The sequence below is a fragment of the Hyperolius riggenbachi genome, chromosome 5 (genome assembly GCF_040937935.1).
Source record: "Hyperolius riggenbachi isolate aHypRig1 chromosome 5, aHypRig1.pri, whole genome shotgun sequence".
NCBI classification, from domain to species: domain Eukaryota; kingdom Metazoa; phylum Chordata; class Amphibia; order Anura; family Hyperoliidae; genus Hyperolius; species Hyperolius riggenbachi.
In genome coordinates, this window is record NC_090650.1 from 393279908 (window position 1) to 393302402 (window position 22495).

General features: G+C 43.6%; 1 protein-coding gene across 1 annotated transcript in view; it reads left to right on the plus strand.

Annotated features, from left to right (window-relative positions):
- DCAF13 (DDB1 and CUL4 associated factor 13) overlaps window positions 1-16503 on the plus strand; it is a 34241-nt gene extending 17738 nt beyond the window's left edge. The window contains exons 10-11 of the mRNA XM_068237766.1: window positions 13727-13890; window positions 16265-16503. Coding sequence (XP_068093867.1) covers window positions 13727-13890; window positions 16265-16352 — 252 coding nt within the window. The 3' untranslated portion in view covers window positions 16353-16503. The remainder of the gene's footprint in view (window positions 1-13726; window positions 13891-16264) is intronic.
- Window positions 16504-22495: the final 5992 nt, after the last annotated feature.

A 22495-nucleotide genomic window follows, 5' to 3' on the forward strand; every position in this document is an offset into this window, starting at 1 on the left:
GCGTGTCAACTTGCAGCTACTCAGTCCTCAGGATTCTGGATTGGCAACATGTGCCGTCAGTCAGCTAGGGATGGTCAGTGAGGCCTGGAACCCACTACAAGTCGCAAACCGCTATCACAGTCGCTAGCCTTTTGAATTAGCGTTTTTACGCAATTTCATAAGCGTTTTCTGGCGATTTTTGGTAGTGGGTTTCAAGTGTAAGCTTTTTGCCAGCAATTGTGATAGCGATTTTAATTCTGATTGGTCGTTTCAAATTTTTATTTATTTTTTTTACAGTTTGCAGTAATTGTAAATTCGCACATAAATCGCTATGTGCAGCGATTCATGAGCGATTTGTCAGCGCTTCAATACTTTACATTGGCGCGCAAACGCTCCCAAAATGCTGCATGTCCTGCAATTGTGATTTTTGCCAATCGTAATCACTGCTGTGGAATTTGTTCCATCCATTTACATTGGCAGAGCGTTTGGGGAAATAGCTATTTAAAACGATCCCTTAAAGCGGATCCGAGATGAAAAACTTACTATAACCAGTAACTTGTCTATATATCTTATCTAAAGTTTAGATAGTTTACACAGCAAATCTAGCTGCAAACAGCTTTAATAGAATATGATTATTTCTTCCTGTGATACAATGACAGCAGCCATGTTGTTTATAAACATTACATAGAAGCAGGCTTGGCTTATTCAGTTTATAGGGAATTAGAGTATTAAAACAAAAGCAAAGTATTTGGCTTGAGGAATGCCCTATAAACAATAGGAAAGGAACACCACTATGCAATGTGTAAAAGTTCACCTCGGATCCACTTTAATGCTCAAAAAAGCACTGTAGTGGGTTCCAGCCATGAGATGGAAATGATTTGCAGCATTGATGCAGCATTATGCAAATTTTATATGCAAATTTATGCAGCTTGAAAATGAACCACTTAAATCCTCCTGAGGTAAACTTTGAATGGTCCATTTTCAAGCTTTAATAAATTTTCATTATCCTGCATCAACTCAAAATGTATTTGCATTCCATTGACAATCCCCTAGTCACAGGTGATCCAGTGTATAGTTTTTTTTTTTGTTTATTTTAACCTTCCTGGCGGTAAGTTCGGGGTAAGCCGCGCAGGAGGTTTTCTCAGGCCCTGCTGGGCCGATTTGAGTAATTTTTTTTTTTTTGCTGAACGCAGCTAGCACCTTGCTAGCTGCGTCAGCACTTCGATCGCCGCCGCCCCGCGCTCGATCGCCGCTATCCGCGTCGCAACACAGCCCCCCCCCCCATAGACCCCTGCGCTGCCTGGCCTATCAGCGGCAGGCAGCGGCAAGGGGTGGATCGGGACTCCCTTAGACGCCACGACGTCCATGACGTCGGTGACGTCATCCCGCCCCGTCGCCATGGCGATGGGGGAAGCCCTCCAGGAAATCCCGTTCTTTGAACGGGATTTCCTGATCGCCTATCGCCGGAGGCGATCGGCGGGGCTGGGGGGATGCTGCTGAGCAGCGGCTATCGTGTAGCGAGCCCTAGGCTCGCTACATGATTTAAAAAAAAAAAAATCAAAAAAAACGGCTGCGCTGCCCCCTGGCGGTTTTTAATAGACCGCCAGGAGGGTTAAAGAAAACCTGCAATAAAAAAAGAAGTGCCCCTGGGGCAGGAGGAAGCCTCTTGATCCTAATGGGGATTCCTCCGTCCTCTTCACCTCAGGAATCCTGCACTGGCAGATTCTGAAAAAAAGAAAAAAAAATCACCATGTAGCTGGTGCCCACAAGCGCACTAGCGGCACCCCACTCAAGCTTCGGCGGAAAAGGCCTAGCTCAGTGATGGCGAACCTTGGCACTCCAGCTGTGGGGGAACTACAAGTTCCATGAGGCATTGCAATACTCTGACAGCTCTAAGCATAACTCGGGGAGGCAGAGGCATGATGGGATTTGTAGTTTTGTCACAACTGGAGTGCCAAGGTTAGCCATCATTGGCCTAGCCCAATCGGCTCCGCTCCACTGTGCAGGCAGTAGAATGGATCTGATCGGGCTCAGCTATTTCTGCCGCAGTCTAAGCAGGGAGCCAGTTGTGCGCAGGCTGAAAACCCCCAAACATGGAGATATCGGGGGTCCCAGAGCTGGATCCCTTTTATGATGAAGACGATGGGGGAAGCCAATTTAGGATCCAGAGGTTTCCCCCTCCCGTGGTAAGTACTAAAAATGTAAAATACATGTAAACACAGAAGTGTGTTTATTCCACATTAAGGCCTCTTTCACACCAAGACGATGCGTTTTAGGGGACGATAAGGTCGCATAACGTGCCCCTAACGCAACGCCTGGTGGTGTCGAAGGAGGACGCCAGATTGAGCCGCGTTATGCGGCTCTTGGTGAGCCTTTTTTGTTCTATAGTCTGCAGAGACCACGTGATCGGAACACTCCGCATCACGTGGTCCCGCCAGCCAATAAGCGGCTGCTCCAGGAAGTAAACACTGCAGTGCAGTGAATATTAATTAGCCATGTGGCTAAACACAACATTGGACTCTCCCCTCCTCCTCTCCTGCATTAATAAAACGAAAAACCATTACTGAGCATGTGCAAACAGTCTAACGGGCTAAAACCGCGCATAACTCACAGCATGCGGCACACGTGCAGCGTTACAATGTAACGCAATGTGGGCACTGTGAACAGCCCATTGCTTTTTCTGTAATGTGAGTTGGGCTGCGTGACAGGCTGCTCTAACGTGCGCCTGTAACGTCCCACTGTGAAAGCAGCCTAAAATGAGCCATAAATTACCCTTTTCCCATCTTGCTGTCCCTTACAGTAGGTAGATGAAATCTGACAGAACCCACCGAGTTTGGTCTAGTCCATCTCTTCGTGGGGGATTCTTAAGGTGCGTACACACATGCGACTATAGTCATTTGTAACGATCGTTCCCCGATCTTTACCAACGACGATCGTTACAAAAAACGAACCACCGACTATTAAGGCAAACGACGAACGAGTCAAATCGCTACAAAAGAAAGTTCTGTCTCGGCGGATTTTAACCAACGACGATCGTTTGCAAAAGTCGTACATCGTTGGAAACGGACGTTCGTACTAGGCTTGACATGCGCATTTCACAATTTCTCCGTGAAACTTCTCATTTTTATGCGCAGGCGCAATAGTTGCTTTACGTGATGTAACGTTCGTTCTAACCATCAGATCGTTACACACCTTTTAAAACTAACTTTACTTAGGTCGTTCTTTCATCAATTAAAAGTCCGTTCGTCGTTCTCAACGAACGATCGTTTATCGCATGTGTGTACGTAGCATTAGCATGGCCTTTATTCGTTATAACGACACTCCCTGAAAAGGATTTCTATACAGATGCTGGCCAGCCTCCCTGCTCGCTGCACACTTTTTTTTTTTGCAGTTGGACAGAGCAACTGCCATTCACTAAGTGCTTTTGAAAATAAAGAAAACCCTGAGAATCCTCCATGAGGAGATGGGCTAGTCCAAACCCTGTCAGTTTTCTACTTCCTTCTGAAAGTGACAGCAACATAGGAGAAAAGTAATATATGGCTCATTTTACTGAGGAAGAAGCGTACTTCTTATCTGCATGTGTTTACATGTATTTTAAATTTTACAATTTTCATGATGGTGGTCCTTTAAAGAGATGCATATGGAAGCTGCCATATTTATATAGTTTTAAGCCATACCAGTTTTTTGGCAGTTCTGCTGATTTCTTTGGCTGCTGTAGTGTCTGAATCACACCCCTGACACAAGCATGCAGATAATCCAGTCAGACTTTGGTTAGAAACTCCCGATCTGCTGCATGCTTGTTCAGGGTCTATGGCTAAAAGTTTTAGAGGCTGAGGATCAGCAAGGCAGCCAGGCAATCCGTATTGTTTAAAATGAAATAAATATGGCCGCCTCCATATGTCTCTCATCTCATGTTCACTTTAGTGGCTCCACTGTGTCCTTCTTCAATGTACTTTTTTTTTTTTTTTTTTTTTTTTTTTTATATTTGTTGTCTGTAACATTCATTTTGCGTTTTCTTGGCAAGGGAAACATGATTTTGGGAGGGATCTAGGGTGAGTTTTTGATACTTTATTTGATTCCACCACATCATCATCATCGATACTATTTCATTACTGGCTAAGATTTACCTCTTTGCTAAGTTAAGTGGACCTAAACTCTTGCACTGGACAGCAGAAAAACAGAGAGAAATGCACCCTGTATGTATTTAGAGAGTTTAGCCTGTCTAATTCCCCCTCATCTGTGACTAATAATCACAGTGTAATTTGATCTCTCAGCTGTGTCAGCTAGCTGCCTCAGCAGAGCAGCTAATTTGTAAACACAGGATGTTAAAGCGGACCTGAACTCAGAACTTGCTCTCTGCTTTAAAACATGTGCAACCGCATCATAACCTTTAACTAAAACATTTTTTTTTGTTACATCTGATTCAAATTCTGCAATAAATCTGCAGTGTCTACTTCCAGCTTTCATGGAAGCAGACATACGATTAGCATCCTGTGTTTTCAAATTAGCTGCTCTGTCGAGACAGCCAGCTGACACAGCTGAGAGATCAAATTACAACTTGTGATTAGTCACAGATGAGGGGTAATTAGACAGGCTAAACTCTCAAAATACATCCAGGGGGCATTCTCTCTGTTTTCCTTCTGTCTTGTGCAAGAGTTCAGGTACATTTCAACAATATGTCTGCTTCTATGAAAGCAGGAAGTAGACATACTGCATATTTATTGCAGGATTTGTATGAGCTGTAACAAAGAAATGTTTTCAGGCCCTGCTAGGCCGATTTGCGCATTTTTATTTTTATTTATTTATTTATTTATTTATTTTCTTATCACTTTGCTAGCTGAGTGCAGTGCCCGATCGCCGCTGCTCCGTGCCTATTTGCCGCTACCCGCCCGCAATGACGCCCCCCCCAGACCCCATGCGCAGCCTGGAGGGTGGATCGGGACTTCCTCTGACGTCCTGATGTCGGTGACGGCATCCCGCCCCGTCGCCATAACCGGGGAAGCCCTAATGGAAATTCAGCTCAGCGGCTGTCATGTAGCTAGCGCTAGGCTAGCTACATGATAAACAAAAAAAACAAAAAAAAATTAAGAAAAATAGTGCTGTGCTGCCCCCTAGCTGATTTAATTGACCGCCAGGAGGGTTAAAGGTTATTATGCTGTTGCGTATCTATTAGAGCAGAGAGGAAATTCTGAGTTCAGGTCCGCTTTAAAGAGTCTGAAGTGAAACTAAATGATTTACCTGCTAGTTTGCATAAGGAGTATGAGGAGAAATTAAACGCCGCATTCTAGTGGTAAAATGAGGGCTTGATACCCCCCAAATCCTTGGGGCAAATTGTGGGCGGTGCTTCCTGAAAGAAGCAGAGCTTTGCGTTGTAGCTCAGCCTCTGCTGGAGTCAATCGCCGCCTCTCCCCGCCCCTCTGCCTTCCTTCACAGAGAGGGGAGGGGAGAGGCGGAGATCCGCATGGAGATTGACTTCATTAGAGGCAGAGCTGCAGCGCTAAGCTCTGCCTCCCCAGGCAGCAAAATCCACAACTTTGAACGTCGTGGATGTTTGCCCCGGGATTTGGGGGGTCTTAACCCCTCGTTTTGCCGCTGGAATGCAGCGTTTCACTTCTCCTCATACTCCCTGTGCAAACTAGCAGGTAAAAATAGAAATGTATTTTCGCTTCACAGTTTCTTTAATGTTTGATAATTAAGCATCTAGTGCAGGTAGGGAATTTTTACCACGTCCTATTTCTGTTAAAAACACTAGCGAGAGTGTATGTAGCCCATTTTCTATAGAATTTCAAGGCGTCCATCCGAAAAGTCGCACAAAGTGCGGTCACAACAGAGAAAGCAAAGCCGTTGAAAATATCTTACGTCTTTGAATGGATTGACATTGTTTAAAAGGAAATAAATATGGCAGCCTCCATATCCCTCTCACTTCAGGTGTCCTTTAAAGTGATTTCGTTTATATGAGCTGAAAATTTTGTTTTTTAAACGTTCCTTTCCCCCTCCTTTCTGCCTTCCTCGCATCCCCTTTTTACGTTTTTTCTTGATGACCCTGGAAGCTATACATCGGCAATCCTACTTCTGATTTCTTGCACAATTGAATCTACTCCTGAAAATATCCCAGCTATATCCTCCTCCCTGACATCCTGTCTTCACAGTCCAGTGCTTATTGTGCCAGATAACATCCGGCAAGTCCGTTTACCAATATTTGGTCTTACTCTGACAAACCACAACAATGAGAGAACATCAAAACAATGTGAATAATTTATGGCGGTGTTCAGTTTTGTGCAGATTACTTCGAGGAGTCTTGTGGGCTGGTGTCGGTAGTGCTGCCACGTGGCGGCGCTGTCCATCTTTGCACGAAGCAGCTCGTTTGAGTCTCCTGTAAATAGCACTATTTCTCAGTGTACAGGTCATTGCTCAACACTTTAACAAGGAAATGCAATTAATTGAATCCTAATTTGTTTTCCTCCTAGCAGGCGGCCAGTGTAAACAGCCGAGAGTGCGTTATTTTGCAGCCATTTAATGACTGGGGGCATCAGCTGGGGGGCTCAGAGGATGGAGGGAGTCTATAGTTAAAGTTTAAATGTAGATAAAACTTTTACATTGGTGACCTTTTTACTTATTTTTTTTTTTCTCTGTGGTGAGTTTAAACACTAAAGATGCGTACACACATGCGACTATAGTCGTTTGAAATGATCGTTCCCCGATCGTTTCAAACGACGATCGTTTAAAAAAAAGCAACCGACGATCATTAAGTTTAACGACGGACGAGCTAGATCGTTAAAAACGAACGATCTAGCTTGGCGGATTTTTACCAACGACGATCGTTTGCAAAAGTAGTACATCGTTGGAAACGGTCGTTCGTACTAGGCTTGACATGCGCATTTCGCTATTTCTCCATGAAACTTCTCATTTTTATGCGCAAGCGCAATAGTTGCTTTACGTGATGTAACGTTCGTTCTAACGATCAGATCGTTACACACATTTTAAAACTAACTTTACTTAGGTCGTTCTTTCATCAAATAAAAGTTCGTTCGTCGTTCTCAACGAACAATCGTTGTCGCATGTGTGTACGTAGCATCAGGTGTATGGTGCTATGGCTGGAGCAGTTACTGGCTTTGCTATAAGGTGCATTGATGCTTTCAAGACTGCCTAGCAGGGAATATGTAATGAGGTCTTTTCTTTATACAGCAGGTGCTGACATGCACACCTTAGGCATGAAGAAAGTGCTTATCATGCTGTTAGTAATTATGATGGAGCAGAGTATACTCTACACGCAGATAGGCACCCAGCATAATAAGTTAGAAATCTTTACTAAAGAAAAACATGCAGAGATCTATCCTACAGCATCCTCAGGAAATGAAGCTGACCGAAAGGAACACGGAATTAATACAGTACAGGAGATTACAATACCATAGAGATCTTCACATCATTCTACAGACAGTGACATCTTGTGGTTGCTTGACTATACTGCAGTTTAATAATGTTGTTACTACCAACAAATTACACCAGTCTTATTGCTCATTGGCAGGGCATAGGAAGCTGGACACTGTACTTCTCGCAAGTTCACATAAAATGCACAATTTGAAAGGCATACTTAAAAATTCATTTAACTACTTAAGGGATGTGGTGATGGCCCTGTTATGATGGGCTCCTGGCTGGCAGGGCGTAGATTTCAATCACCGTCCGCAGCGCGCATCCGCCGTTCCTCCCCGCTGATCACGCCGCTCAAACCCGACGTGTCTTGCCACATCTCACAGGCTCTGTCTGTTTCTATGACGGCAGAGCCATGTGAGCAAGTCAGGAGCTGATTTCATTGGCTCCTAGCCGTGTCTATCAATGTAAGCCGCTCCTATTGGCTTATATTGATAGACATGGTCAGGAGCCAATGAAAGTGGCTCCTGACTGGCTCACATGACTGCCGTCATAGAAACGGCAGAGTCTATGTTCTTAGGATCCTGGCAAGCGGCAGTGACGGTGGTTGCGGCGGGTATGCGCGGCGATTCGTCGGGTTTCCGTCCTTGTACCAGCGGTCTTTGGTCCTAACCACCTTGGCGGTAATGACAAGCTCAGGACGTCCATTACCACCGCGGTGGATTGCTCAGCCCCTGGAGGGTCTTTCTGCACCAAATTTTCGGAGGGGGTGTAGCTAGCATTTGGCTACCAACATCATTCCACCGATCACCACCGGCCCGCTCTGATTCCCCCCCCCCCCCCCCCCCACTGATCGCTGCTGTTTTTGCTTTTGTTTGGGGGGGGGGGGGTCACAGCTGCAGCAGTGATCTGGAGGGTCTTTACCACTGTGTTCTAGACTAGAGCAAGGATGTGACCCAGCATGCGAGGGTGGGGCCATCATTATCTCACCTGACCCGCATCGGGTCACATGACACATCGAGACCTTCCACGGGGCTGCAAGAAGTGTAAAGGACAGCGCCTGAAAGCAGCGTTAAGTTTCTGCTGCACATTGTTTGCCTCTAGGCCTGTAGGCCTCTTTTCCACAGGCAACTGATAAGCAGTGGAATACCTCTCAAACTCTCACAACCGCTCACTGCTGCCTGGTAACTGCTTGCTGAGCACACAGTTCAACTGCTCTTGGAAGAGAGGCCTTAAAGAGAACCTGAACTGAAAATAAAATGTCAAAATAACCATACACAGGTTATACTTACCTCCTGTGTAATCTGCTACTAACTCTTTTTCCTCTCCTGCGTCACATTTTGTCCACTGTGATCAATGGAATTCTCCATCCTCCATTTTGGAAATGGCCATTACCCCATAACAGCTTCCTGGTCAGCACACTGTTAAACTGTAATATCACCCACTTGAGCCATAGGGAAACATGGACATTACCTTGCACATTTAGTTGTAACTGACAGCTGCTGATATATAACTGACAGCAACTGGTATATTTCAGTTCTGACAAAATATTGTCAGAACTGGAACAGATCACTGTAAGAATGAAATGGTGAGCTTCTGAGAGGAACTGACGGTGAGGTTAGTATGTAATATTAATTTACAGCTATGTCATTAATTTTTTTTTAAAAATAATTTTCCTCACTTCAAAGACAAACCGTAACTAAGAATTGAACTTCATCCCAATCAATAGCTGATACCCCCTTTTGCCATGAAAAATGTCTTCCTTTTCTCAAACTGATCATCAGGGGGCTCTGTATGGCTTATTTTGAGGTGAAACCCCTCCCACAGTGTGATGTCAGCGCCTCACAGCACTGAGGTGCTGACATCACATTGTGGGAGCCTAGTTGCATCGTGGGAAAGAACAGCTGTTTCTTACGGCCAAGAATGCACACAGCATCTCCTTCCACTGATATCACCTGCCAGCAGTAAAAATGTCACCTTGTGATAAATGTCAGAATGTAAATCAGGAAGAGGAATGATTTTACAATGGGCAAACGCTAACTAAATCATTTATACATAATCCTTGTAAAAATTAAGCACTTTTTTTTTTATTACATTACTATCCATTTTTACTGGAGTTCCTCTTTAATCCACTGTGAGGAGGTTGGTGTTATTTTTAACACCGGCTGCTTGACTTCTCATGCAACTGGCAAATGCACATATCAGACAATTCCCTCCTGTGCCTGATAAATGAGACTCTGTAATACATTTTGTTAGGGCTTTAAACACAAGTGCCGGGTACACTGCTGCTTGCCAATTGGCTAATTTCAATGCAGAGCTGCGCCGATGATTTGAGTGCTGCCATTGGGCCGTAATGAGAATTACGGCTATAGCGCCGCACAGTGACTAATTTGAGTGCCGGCAATTGCTGGAGTTCAAAATAGAAAAAAAAAGTAAATTTGGCCGCTAGCAATAGCCGATGCCCAAGTAACCCGTTCCCTCCCCAAACAATTCGGAGAGGGAATGGCATTAACACCACCCCGAGCTTTCAGTAGGCGCAGGGTGGGCTGTCTTTTGGCTTCAACCAGCACAGAAACACATCCGCGGTGAATGTAAATGTACGTTGCTGCTTGCGTGTGCTTGTCCTACAAGCAGCTGCACAATGATCAGAGGCATGCAGTGATATGGTTAATCCGTGCCTCTCTGCTCTTCCTGTACTGCCCCACATGCGCACGCCGCACACACAGGCTCTGCAAAACTGTTGTAGGTTGAACTAAATCAGCAGTAGAGCTTTGCTCATCCTCAATTAAATTAAAGAAAATCATTGCTTTTAATTAGAATAAAAGCCCTCCACTTGGAGGATGTTGACAACTTGCTGCACAATAGGAAAAAATGTTGGCTGGCTCAGGAAAATCTCTCTGATTAGTGTTTTCAGGGGGCGGGACATTAAAGGTACATTCCAGGAGTCTGTGTTTTTTTTTTTTTTTTTTTTAATTCAGTGCACCTCTCCTTCCCCCTCCTCCCCTGCCTAGCACCAGGAAGGTAACCCCAAAACCCCCCTAGCACGTCCCATTAGCACATATGAGGATCCACATCAGTGCCATAATTGCATAGTCATGACCTCACCTCTCCAGGGGCGTAGCAATAGGGGTTGCAGAGGTAGCGACCGCATCGGGGCCCTTGGGCCAGAGGGGCCCCGAAGGGCTCTCCCTCAACTACAGTATTAGCTCTCTATTGGTCCTGTGCTCATAATAATTACTTCTATAGATACTCTGAATAGTGGTAATCCTTAACAAACTGTTTCCCATCCTTTTCTTGCACCTCTGAAACTGTAGTTGCCCTTAGCAGGTTTTGGTGCGCCGTATCAATTGTTACGTATAGAGTGCTTGGGGGGGCCCCATTGTAAAACTTGCATCGGGGCCCACTGCTCCTTAGCTACGCCACTGCCTCTTCCATCTCTGGGCTATGCCTCTCTCCTATAGAGAAGGATTGGACGGAGGTGGGGTGGTATGCTGGCTGCATATCTGCTCACACAACTCCTGCAGCACATCCCCAAAATTCCAGTGCATGCTGGTCCAATGATTCCATGCTGAACCCTTCTCTGCCACACCCCTTTCCCGCCCACCTTCTCGCTTTGGTCCAATTAACAAAGACAGCAGTTCATTGGTGTGTTCACTACTCCCCTTACCAAAAAAAGTGGGATCAGCGCATCACCAGGCCGCCTCTGAATGGCCTCAGCTCAGAGATGCGCTGAGCCCCCCCAGAAACTGCAAACGCACCTTGAACCCAAACAGAGGCTCTGCATATACACCAAAGGAAAACTATTAAGTGGGAGCAGCTGACCAGAAATCAATCAATCAAACATAGCAAAGAAATGAACAGCGCTACTTAAAAACAGATGAGTGCTTACCTGCAAAAAAGTGCACACCCCACTCATGGGATTCAAATACACAATGAGCATACACATGACCTGTCTACCACTTGGAGGATGTTAGTTTCCGCTAACAATTTGCAATTTGTTAGGTACTTGTCCCTCCCACTGTCGAAGAAGTCTTTCCTCCATGGGAGGGGACCTAACACTAACTAAATTCTACCTATGCATATGCATAGCCTGGGCGCGCTACCGGTAAAATTGAGAATTGCGCAAAAAAAGTGGGATCAGCGCATCACCAGGCCGCCTCTGAGACTGCAGGAGATCCCTCCCTCCCCCTGAAGCTTGGCTTGGAGTTAGAGGGAACTCCTACAGGCGTCCGTGTTAAAAGGCTGCAGGGTGAAGCTGAGTGATGGCGCTCCCTGCACTAACTGTTCCCCTACCTAATTTTAAACAGATTTCCAACTGTAAACCCTGTTTTTAAATTACCCTGCGCCTTTGTTACATGTGGGCGGAGCATTCTCTCCATAATTGAGCCAGGTCTCTATGTATTTGTATTTTCTGCCTGCTTCTGCAGCAGAGTTGGAAGTAAATGATGTATTATTGAGCCTTGTTAAGTAGTTGTGGGGTTTTTTTTGTTTTGTTTTTTTGTTCCTTTTGCAGTTGCCTTGCTCTTTTTCCTCCCCATAAACAGGCTGTCCTATATTAATTTGAAGTCCTTTCCTTGTTGTTTTTGCATTTAGGAGTGGCTAAGACCGAACTCTCCTGTTTAAATGCAAGTTTGTGTATCTGAGAAGATCCTATGCCAGCCATTCGCTGCTGCTCAGGCTTTCAGAGCTTCCTGTTGGCAGTATTCTCAGAGGGGGAGATTTATCAACGCATTACCGACAGTTTTTTCTTCTTAATCTGTTCTAACCAGCAGGAGGAACAGTTAAGCATGATAAGAACCTTCTTAAATCCTAGTAATAGTGGCAGTTTAGCGTAGATTTCTAGAGCTGCACTACAGTTAAGAGAAGTACAAATCCATCCCTAAACTGGCGCAGATTAAGAAGTGTTTGATAGCAGTTCTACAGATGTAGAACTGCAGGATAGACATGATTTGTGTGGTGCTCCTGCCCCCTGCTCCTCTATCAATACAGCAGTTGTGTTGGTTACTTCAGCAACAGCAATCCCACTCACACACTGCACTGTCTGAGAGACCTTCCTAGCTCCTACTATTATACAACAGTTTTAGAAGGAATCTGCACTATTTAGTGATTTCTTGGCTGTCTGAGAAAATTCTGCATGGATTTCTAAAAACCTACTAATATTTTGTATCACACTCTTGATAAATGTCCCCCACAAAGCCTTGCGAGTTCCCCCGGGTGTTTACAGTCTTACTAGCACAATGCTAAGCCAGGCGGAGTTATCCCTGCTGTTAAACTCTGCTGCTAACTCCTTTGGCTTGATTTTCGGTCGTGCCACCATGTATTTAAAACAGAATGTTCAGCTACAGAGCCTTCCAGGTTCCTCAGAAATGGGCAATTTTGAGGCCCTCTGCTTATTAAACAGCAGAGACAGCCATACTATCCCAGGGAAAAAAACATATATAAGTAGATACATACTTATTCTACTTCCATAGCATGTATTACACTGGTCACGTTTTTAATTTCATTGAATCTTATAACGTAAGTAAAGAAAAAACTGTTTCAGGTATTTTCCATCTTTGCTGCCTCTGACTGAAGCCAATCCTGATTTAATTTCCTCCCTTAGGGCTGATTCACACTACAAGAGCTTTTTACATGCTAGAGATTTTAAAAGCCATTTCTAATGTAATGCTACTAGGGTAATATTACAAAATCACATCACTCCTGTGTGAACACACATAGGATAATATTAGCACGAGCTTTTAAAATCGTAAAGCGCTCAGAAAAGCTCTTGTAGTGTGAATGAATCCTTACACTTTTTTTTTTCTTGTTTTTCTTCTTCTCCTTTCTAAAATGGTGTATGCAGTGGCAGACTACCTCCCCACTGAGCTCTGTATTAAAAACTGCACTGTCATACCTAGCTTTCTCTGTAAACACATGCATGCACATCATAGATTGTATTTTAGCAGTTTCTGCAGAGAAGTGAAGTAGATTTCCCTTCTCACCCTCCTGTCACACTGAACTGTCCTCAACCAATCAGTGAGGAGCAGGAATGTGGGTGGGGGGGGATAAGCTTCCCTCTCTCTTGCAATGTATCAGAATAGAGCCAGGCTGACTGAGAAGATTCATTACAGTAGAAACATTTATGATTATATTGGAATGCTTGCAATGCAGACTGCATGCAGGCTACATAATAAACACAAAGCAGTGGGTAAATGGAATTTGATTTTATGACCGACAATCTCTCTTTAAGATTGGTTAGAGGTGGGATTTAGTTAATAAAAACTAAGACGCACTGTGTGCCGGTACAATTGGCTTGATATGTGAATATGATGCAGATGTGATGTGTGATTTCCTGCTGTCCGGCATAGTATGGTTCACGCTACACCGTGTATCTCTCCAGTTGGCACCACGTGAGAGGGCCGCTCGGAACTACAACCAGAAGCTGAAGGAAAAATTCCAGCACCACCCTCAGATCAAGAGAATCAGCCGCCACCGGCACCTTCCCAAATCCATCTTCAGCCTGATCCGAGAGCAGCGCATCATGAAGGAAGCTCGCCGCAAGAAGTACGTAAACCTTTCTAATTGTTCCTCCAAAAGTTACCTGCTGGAAAACCACAATTTTACAGCAAACTGTATTCTGGATTCCTGTTTACCGCTGTTTTAATGCAGATCTCCATCACAAAGCCATCAAGGCAGTTGCCCAGGGCACCATCTAATTGGTTCACCATCAAAGAACCGTGGCCAGAACACTTTAGTTTATGCAATTATTATATTAGTGATTTTGAAGTGAGCTAAAGAGGTCACCATGTACAGTGTTGAGGGCAGTTACAGTGTTCTTCCAACTTATCTACCCCTCTCCCCGCCGCCACAGGATGGTGCTGTTATTTCATGTGTAAAAGTCTACAGTGTGGGTGTGAATGCCAGCACAGTCACAGATCTTGTGACCCAAATGCAGATAATTCCGCTGTCCAGGAATGTAAATATCTACCCTGCTCTCTCGAATGCCACCTGCACTCTTCACATCCACCCATAGGGGGCATCTCAAGCATAGGCAGGAGTAAAGAAGAGGTGGGCAGAGGTTGAGGTCACAGAGTGGGTGTTCCTGGGTGGAGGAATTGTTGTGAGTTAATGCAGGTAAAATCTTGATGACCTTTAGGTTCACACTGATCTTTTTTCTACCTTTTTTACACAGCAGCGTTCTATAGGTGGCCATACACTTGTAGATGTGCATCAGATTTCTCTCAGATGCCTGTCAAGTTGCATCTTGCAGGAATCTATCTCAGATTCCCAATAGATTTCAGAATAAAATCTATTGGAAAGCGATCTAAATGCATTGTTTGACCATTACATGCAATGCAACTTTGTATCGCGACAATATTTTATTTCAAAATAAAAGAGCATTTTTTCCGTTTTTGCATCCATCACTATTTACAAGCTTATAAAAAAAATAGAAATATTTCATCTTTACATACTGTAGATATTTAAAAAGTTTAGGCCCTTAGGTAAATATTTATGTGTTGTTGTTTTTTTTTTTTATAGTAATGTTTTTGTTTTGTTTTTATTAAACATTTTATGTGGGCATTTTTGGGAGCGTGGGACATATAGTGTTTTATTTGGGGAAATATTTGTGTAGTGTAATGTTTTTTTACTTTTACTTGTAGTTTAACTTTTTGGCCACAAGATGGCAATCTTGAGTTTGTTTACATGACGTCACTCTAAGCGTACAATGTACGCTCGCGCACGTGACTTCCTGGACGTAGGTACTACGTCCTGGAGGCATAAATGGTTAAAGTTAAATCTGGGGTGACATAAACGTACAATACCTACCTTTTGATGTTCTTTAGGCTCTTCAGACCCACCCAAGCTACTTCTTTTGTCCGGTCATCCTATTGTCTTGCTGCTTTGTGCCCCTTTGGAACTGCGGTCGGATCTTCATGGCACATGAGCTGCCCGTACGGGCATCCCTCTCTGTACTTGCTCCCACGTGGCTGTCTGTCTGTCACAGCTGTCACCAGGGACATCCTGGCCTTGCACACTTGCGATTATTTCCAAACTGTGCTTGCCCAGGACACGCTCGGCCACGGCTGCTGTGCACATCCATGTGTCACCACGGGTACATGGTGGCGTACAGAGTGTACTGCACATGTGCTGGGCTCTGACTGGACCCAAACATGGCTAGGAATGGGGCATAAAGTGGCAATATGGCTGTGAGGCCAGAACAAAGAAGTAGCTAGTAGCGATCTGAAGATCCTCTGCAGTGTTCCCCAACCATGTCCTCAAGACCCACCAACATGCATGTTTTGTGGAAATCCACAGAGGTATTTGATCAGCTCTGCTGAGACACTAATTACCCCACCTGTGCATGTTTGTGATTTCCTGCAAAACGTACTGTTGGTGGGCCTTGAGGACAGGTTGGGGGAACTATGCAACACGCCAAACTGCATTGCCATTATATGTGGCCCTCAAGAGCTTCAAATGTGCAGCATTGTAAACCGTAAAAGAACGACCACACACTGCCTTCCCATCCAGTGGAGCACACCGGTGACTCAGTTTATGGTTGAAGCACTGTCAGTTTGAGCTGGGGTGCAGCAACAGCCCACAGAACCACCCAGTGAAATTAGCATTGGGTCCCCCATGGTCGCTAACATCGAGGTAAGTATAAAGTATATACTGGATTCATACTTTTTTTCATCTTTTGTACACTTTTAAGTTTTAATCGATGTTAGCTCACTTCATTACTGTGAAATGCAATTCTAAAAGCTGAGGGTAAGTAAGGCTTTTTTTTTTTTTTTTTATAAAACTAGTGTTCTCCCTTTTTAAAGCTTGTACTACTGTAGTAGCCAGATTTTTTTTTTCTTCCCTTCACCCTTGTTTTTGACATGATTGTGTTGTTTTCATTTGCTTTGTTTTATAACCTTTGTTTTGCTTATCTTTGCAGGGATGTGAATCGTCGCAAACACAGCAAGGAGGGCGCTGTGCCGATTGTGCCAGAGAAGAAGAAGCATATTGTGGCTGTTGTGGACTGAAGCCCCGCCCACGGGCGTGGTCATGGGGAGGGGTTTATTGTACAATACTTCTTTTGCTGCACAGATTACGGCTGTGTTTTGGGAGCCGGAACAGCCAGCTGAGTGACCATTTTTGCATCTTTTATATTTATTAAAGATTTACGTGAGAGTCTTTAACACCGATTCATTGCTGCACCCTGAATAGGCCTTCCTCAAACACCTCCCCATCACCATGAACTGCCAGAAACAGAGGTGGTGGGGAAGTGGCTGCTGCCGCCATGATGGTCATGGTTGCGCCACCCTCCCTCTGGAAATGCCATACTGTATGGGATAAGACTTAAAAAACAATACTACCCAAGGTGAGCGTGATATAGAGGCTGACCTATTTCCTTTTAAATAATGCACATTGCCTGGCTGTCCGGCCTCTAATACCTTTAGCCATAAACGCCGAATAAGCATGCAGATCACGTTTCTGACAAGATTAGCTGCATGCTTGTCAGATGTGTGATTCAGAAAAAATATCAGCAGGACTGCCAGGTGGTGTTTAACAGGAAATAAATATGGCAGCCTCTATTATTTCATGCTTCAGGTTCCCTTTAACTAGCTAACCACTAAGGGGTTTTTCCCCTTAAAGCGGATCTGAGATGAAAAAATAACTATAACAAGTAAATTGTCTATATATCTTATTAAAAGTTTAGATAGTTTACACAGTAAATCTAGCTGCCAACTGCTTCAACAGTATATGATTACTTCTTCCTGTGATACAATGAGAGCAGCCATGTTCTGCTTGTGATAATTACACAGGCAAGCTGCTCTGCATCTCCACCCCTCAGCCTGTGAAAACTTCACTCCCCTCTCCTCCTCCCCTCTGCCATCTCTGGCTAGTAACTGCCTCCTCCTGCCCAGACTGAGCTCCCATAAGCCCTTTCTACATAGGTCTCAAAGTGCCAAGACGCCGGAGGAGCTGTTGGCGAGGCCTGTTTAGTTTATAGGTTATTAGGGTATTAAAACAAACCAAATAACTATATGTAAGGAACACAATTATGCAATGAGTAAAAGTTTATCTCAGATCCACTTTAAGCACCAGCAGCAGAATTATATCTACACCCCTGGGATTTTAGATATCCTGCTGGGCATAGATATACTCCAGCAAGAATGACGAGTCATTAAAAAAAAAAAAAAAAAAAAAAAAGCAGCCATTGGGGGATACTTACCTTGTGATGGGGAAGCCTCTGGATCGTAATGATCCAGCCCTGTGTCCACTGAAAAAAGTTGATGATCTTGAGGTCCAAGAAACACTTCTATCGCTAGAAACCCACTAGGAGCGATGTAGAAAGGGCTTATGGGAGCTCAGTCTGTCATATTGCAACAGGATCTGGATAGGATGGCTATATGGGCACATACATGGCAGATGAAATTCAATGTTGACAAATGTAAGGTCATGCATTTTGGACGTACTAATGGTCTAGCACCATACAAAATAAATGGGATACAGTTGGGGACATCAAACTTGGAGAAGGACTTAGGAGTACTCATTGACAACAAGTTAAATAATCGTACTCAATGCCAAGCAGCTGCAGCTAAAGCTAACAAAATTTTGGGATGCATTAAAAGGGAAATAAAAACTCGAGATGCTAGCATAATATTGCCCCTGTTTAACTCTCTAGTAAGGCCACATCTGGAATATGGAATTCAGTTCTGGGCACCACATTACAAAAAAGATATTGCAGTTTTAGAGCAGGTGCAGAGACGAGCAACAAAATTGATGCGTGGGATGGAAGGTCTCACTTATCGAGAAAGGTTAGATAAACTGGGTTTATTTAGTCTAGAGAAAAGACGCCTTAGAGGGGATCTAATTAACATGTATAAATACATCAGAGGGCAATATAATACCTTGGCGGATGAGCTTTTTGTCCCTAGGCCTTCTCAAAGGACTAGAGGACATGATCTGCGCATGGAGGAAAAAACGTTTTAGCCATTTATTTAGGAAAGGGTTCTTTACAGTTAGAGTGATTAAGATGTGGAATGCATTGCCACAGGAAGTCGTTATGGCAAACTCTATACCTGCATTTAAAGGGGGCTTAGATGCTTTCCTTGCGTTGAAAGACATCCATGGCTACAATTACTAGGTAATGCCTAATGATGTTGATCCAGGGATTTTATCTGATTGCCATCTGGAGTCGGGAAGGAATTTTTCCCTTTAGGGGCTAATTGGACCATGCCTTGTAAGGGTTTTTTCGCCTTCCTCTGGATCAACAGGGATATGTGAGGGAGCAGGCTGGTGTTGTACTTTATACTGGTTGAACTCGATGGACGTATGTCTTTTTTCAACCAAAATAACTATGTAACTATGAAAGCTCTTGCTAATGTAATGCTATGGGTGTGATCCCACTTGAGCGATGTGATTTTATAGAAATCCCCCTGGCATTGCATTTGCAAGAGCTTTTTCAAATCACTCCTAGTGGGTTTCTGGCCTGAATCCTGTTCAGATAAGATCAACATTTCTGGAAGAGCTTTGAGTGGATTTTGAATTTACAAAATTCAACCCTGGAACTGTTTCAGGACTTTACTGGGAGGAAGGGAAAAGATTTCTAGAGCCATTTTGGGTATGGATGAAGACCTAATGACCTCAGCCATCCAACCAGTATAGTGGGCTTAAATAGGAGACTCCGAGAGCCCAATATAGTGTAGTATGTATTGGAAACCGTGGATAAATGTAAGTGTGAGATGAATATACTCACAAACATGGGTTACCTCTTAGGCAACCACTGTAGATGCAGGTGAGGAGATTAGACCTGTCCTCACTCAGGATTAAGATGTCGCTCTCTATAGATCAGGAAAGTAGGGGTAGGTCACCCCTCCACCAGGGGTGGACACAGTATTATCGTAAGAGAACAGAGGCGCCAGCAGGCTAAAAGGTAATACAAATTTGCTGGGAGGCAGTGGTGGACTTACCTCCAGAAAGCAGACTCAAAATACTGTCTGAATAAAACAAATACATTTATTATTGGTACCCCAAAAGATGCAACGCGTTTCGCAGGCACAGCCCGCTTCATCAGGCAATAAGATAGGGGACAAACAGTAGCTCGTCAGTAGCACGAATGGCACCTCTGTCTTCACATAGGAACTACAGAAAAATTGTGAATTAGGTGGCAGATCATCATGTCACTAAAAGTGGTTCACCCCAATCTGTAGCTGATACATGTTTTCCATGAGAAACCTTTACCTTTTCTCAAATAGATCATAGATGCATCTCCCTCTGTGCATAGAATTCTCAGTAAACAAACATTCTTCAGAGATCACCTGGTAGCACTAAAGATGTGGCCACAGTGATACATTTTAGAATGTTAATCAATGTGAGGAAAGAAACTGACTAAATAATAAATATTGTAAAATATAAGGAATTTTCTCTATTGCATAATTTTCACTACAGTTCCTCTTTAAATGTGGCAGTTGACAAGCTCAGGTGCAGGAAACTGTCCAATTTGCAATTAAAATACAGTATAGGTATTTTTCTGCCTAGTAAAGAGGAGGAGCTTACCATCTTAAAACATTTTTTGCAATCAAGGAGCATGAAAGTAAAAATGCCCCCCCCCCCCCCCCCCCTCTTTGAATCCAAGGGAAAATACTTTCTCGGTCTTTGTTTTGGAGGTAGGAGAATTATTCTGCCTGCTGCACTGCAGTGGTCCCACACATCTAATTTTTAAGGGCTGGCCTTGAAGGATACTTGACCTCCTCTCTTGCACTCAGACCTACTTTAAGATTCATACACACGTCTAGCATAATGCACAACCAACCACATGACCGGACCAACCACACGACAAGTACGTACAATGATGTGAAAAATTATTTGCCCCCTTCCTGATTTCTTATTCTTTTGCATGTTTGTCACACTTAAATGTTTTTGCTCATCAAAAACCGTTAACTTAGTCAAAGATAACATAATTGAACACAAAATGCAGTTTTAAATGATGGTTTTTATTATTTAGAGAGGAAAAAAACTCAAAACCTTCATGGCCCTGTGTGAAAAGGAAATTGCCCCCTGAACCTAATATCTGGTTGGGCCACCCTTAGCAGCAATAACTGCAATCAAGCGTTTGCGATAACTTGCAACGAGGCTTTTACAGCGCTCTGGGGGAATTTTGGCCCACTCATCTTTGCAGAATTGTTGTAATTCAGCTTTATTTGAGGGTTTTCTAGCATGAACCGCCTTTTTAAGGTCATGCCAAAACATCTCAATATGATTCAGTTCAGGACTTTGACTAGGCCACTCCAAAGTCTTCATTTTGTTTTTCTTCAGCCATTCAGAGGTGGATTTGCTGGTGTGTTTTGGGTCATTGTCCTGCTGCAGCACGCAAGATCGCTTCAGCTTGAGTTGACGAACAGATGGCCAGACATTCTCCTTCAGGATTTTTTGGTAGACAGTAGATTTCATGGTTCCATCTATCACAGTAAGCCTTCCAGGTCCTGAAGCAGCAAAACAACCCCAGACCATCACACTACCACCACCATATTTTACTGTTGGTATGATGTTCTTTTGCTGAAATGCTGTGTTACTTCTACGCCAGATGTAACGGGACACGCACCTTCCAAAACGGTCAACTTTTGTCTCGTTGGTCCACAAGGTATTTTCCCCAAAGTTTTGGCAATCGTTGAGATGTTTTAGCATAATTGAGACAAGCCTTAAAGAGACACTGAAGCGGAAAAAAAATGATATAGTGAATTGGTTGTGTACTATGAATAATTACTAGAAGATTAGCTGCAAAGAAAATATTCTCATACTTTTATTTTCAGGTATATAGTGTTTTTTCTAACATTGCATCATTCTATAATATGTGCAGATCACACAACACTCAGCATTCAAAATGAGTCTTTCAGAGCAGTCTGTGAAGTAATGACCTCTCCTCTAGCAGAGGAAAAGTAAATAGTCCAGGAACAGGTGAGATAATAAAAGTCAGATAACAGCCTTCTCCATGACTAACTTAGTTGGAGAGCTTAATGGCTTGTTTGCATAGAGATAACAACTAGAGTTTCTCAACTCTTCCTGTACTGGAAACAATTAGACTGATGTATCTGATCTTAATGTTTTATTTCTTAGCTGTGCTACACATACAAATCATGATATCATTTTTTTTTCGCTTCAGTGTCTCTTTAATGTTCTTTTTGCTTAAAAGTGGTTTGCGCCTTGGATATCTGCCATGCAGTCAGTTTTTGCCCAGTCTCTTTCTTATGGTGGAGTCGTGAACACTGACCTTAATTGAGGCAAGTGAGGCCTGCAGTTCTTTAGATGTTGTCCTGGGGTCTTTTGTGGCCTCTCGGGTGAGTTTTCTCTGCACTCTTGGGGTAATTTTGGTCGGCCGGCCACTCCTGGGAAGGTTCATCACTGTTCCATGTTTTTGCCATTTGTGGATAATGGCTCTCACTGTGGTTCGCTGGAGTCCTAAAGCTTTAGAAATGGCTTTATAACCTTTACCAGACTGATAGATCTCAATTACTTTTGTTCTCATTTGTTCCTGAATTTCTTTGGATCTTGGCATGATGTCTAGCTTTTGAGGTGCTTTTGGTCTACTTCTCTGTGTCAGATAGCTCCTATTTAAGTGATTTCTTTATTGAAACAGGTGTGGCAGTAACCAGGCCTGGGGGTGACTACAGAAATTGAACTCAGGTGTGATAAACCACAGTTAAGTTATTTTTTAACAAGGGGGGCAATCACACTTTCACATCACTGTACACACATGCCAACCACCTAAACAAACAGGCAATCCAGAAGTTAAAATCACTATTACCGTATATTCTGGCGTATAAGACGACTCCCCAACTTTTCCAGTTAAAATATAGAGTTTGGGATATACTTGCCGTATAAGACTACCCCTCTTCCAACGCATACCGAATTAAAATAAAAAAATCGTATACTGGTGCTGTGTATGAACAGATACTGGTGCTGTACTGTATATGTTACCCAGTATATAACAGTATATACGGTAGTCAATTGACTTGTTGCATTGGTCAACTCTCCTTAAGTACACTGGTCAGCTCTCTTTGTCTACCTGTTTATCAGAGCGGTATGGAAGAATAGATTGCGCTCCCTCAGCAGGGAGATCTGAGAGGCGGTAACAGGATAGGGCGTAACACCTGGCATCAATGACACCCGGCGTATAAGACAA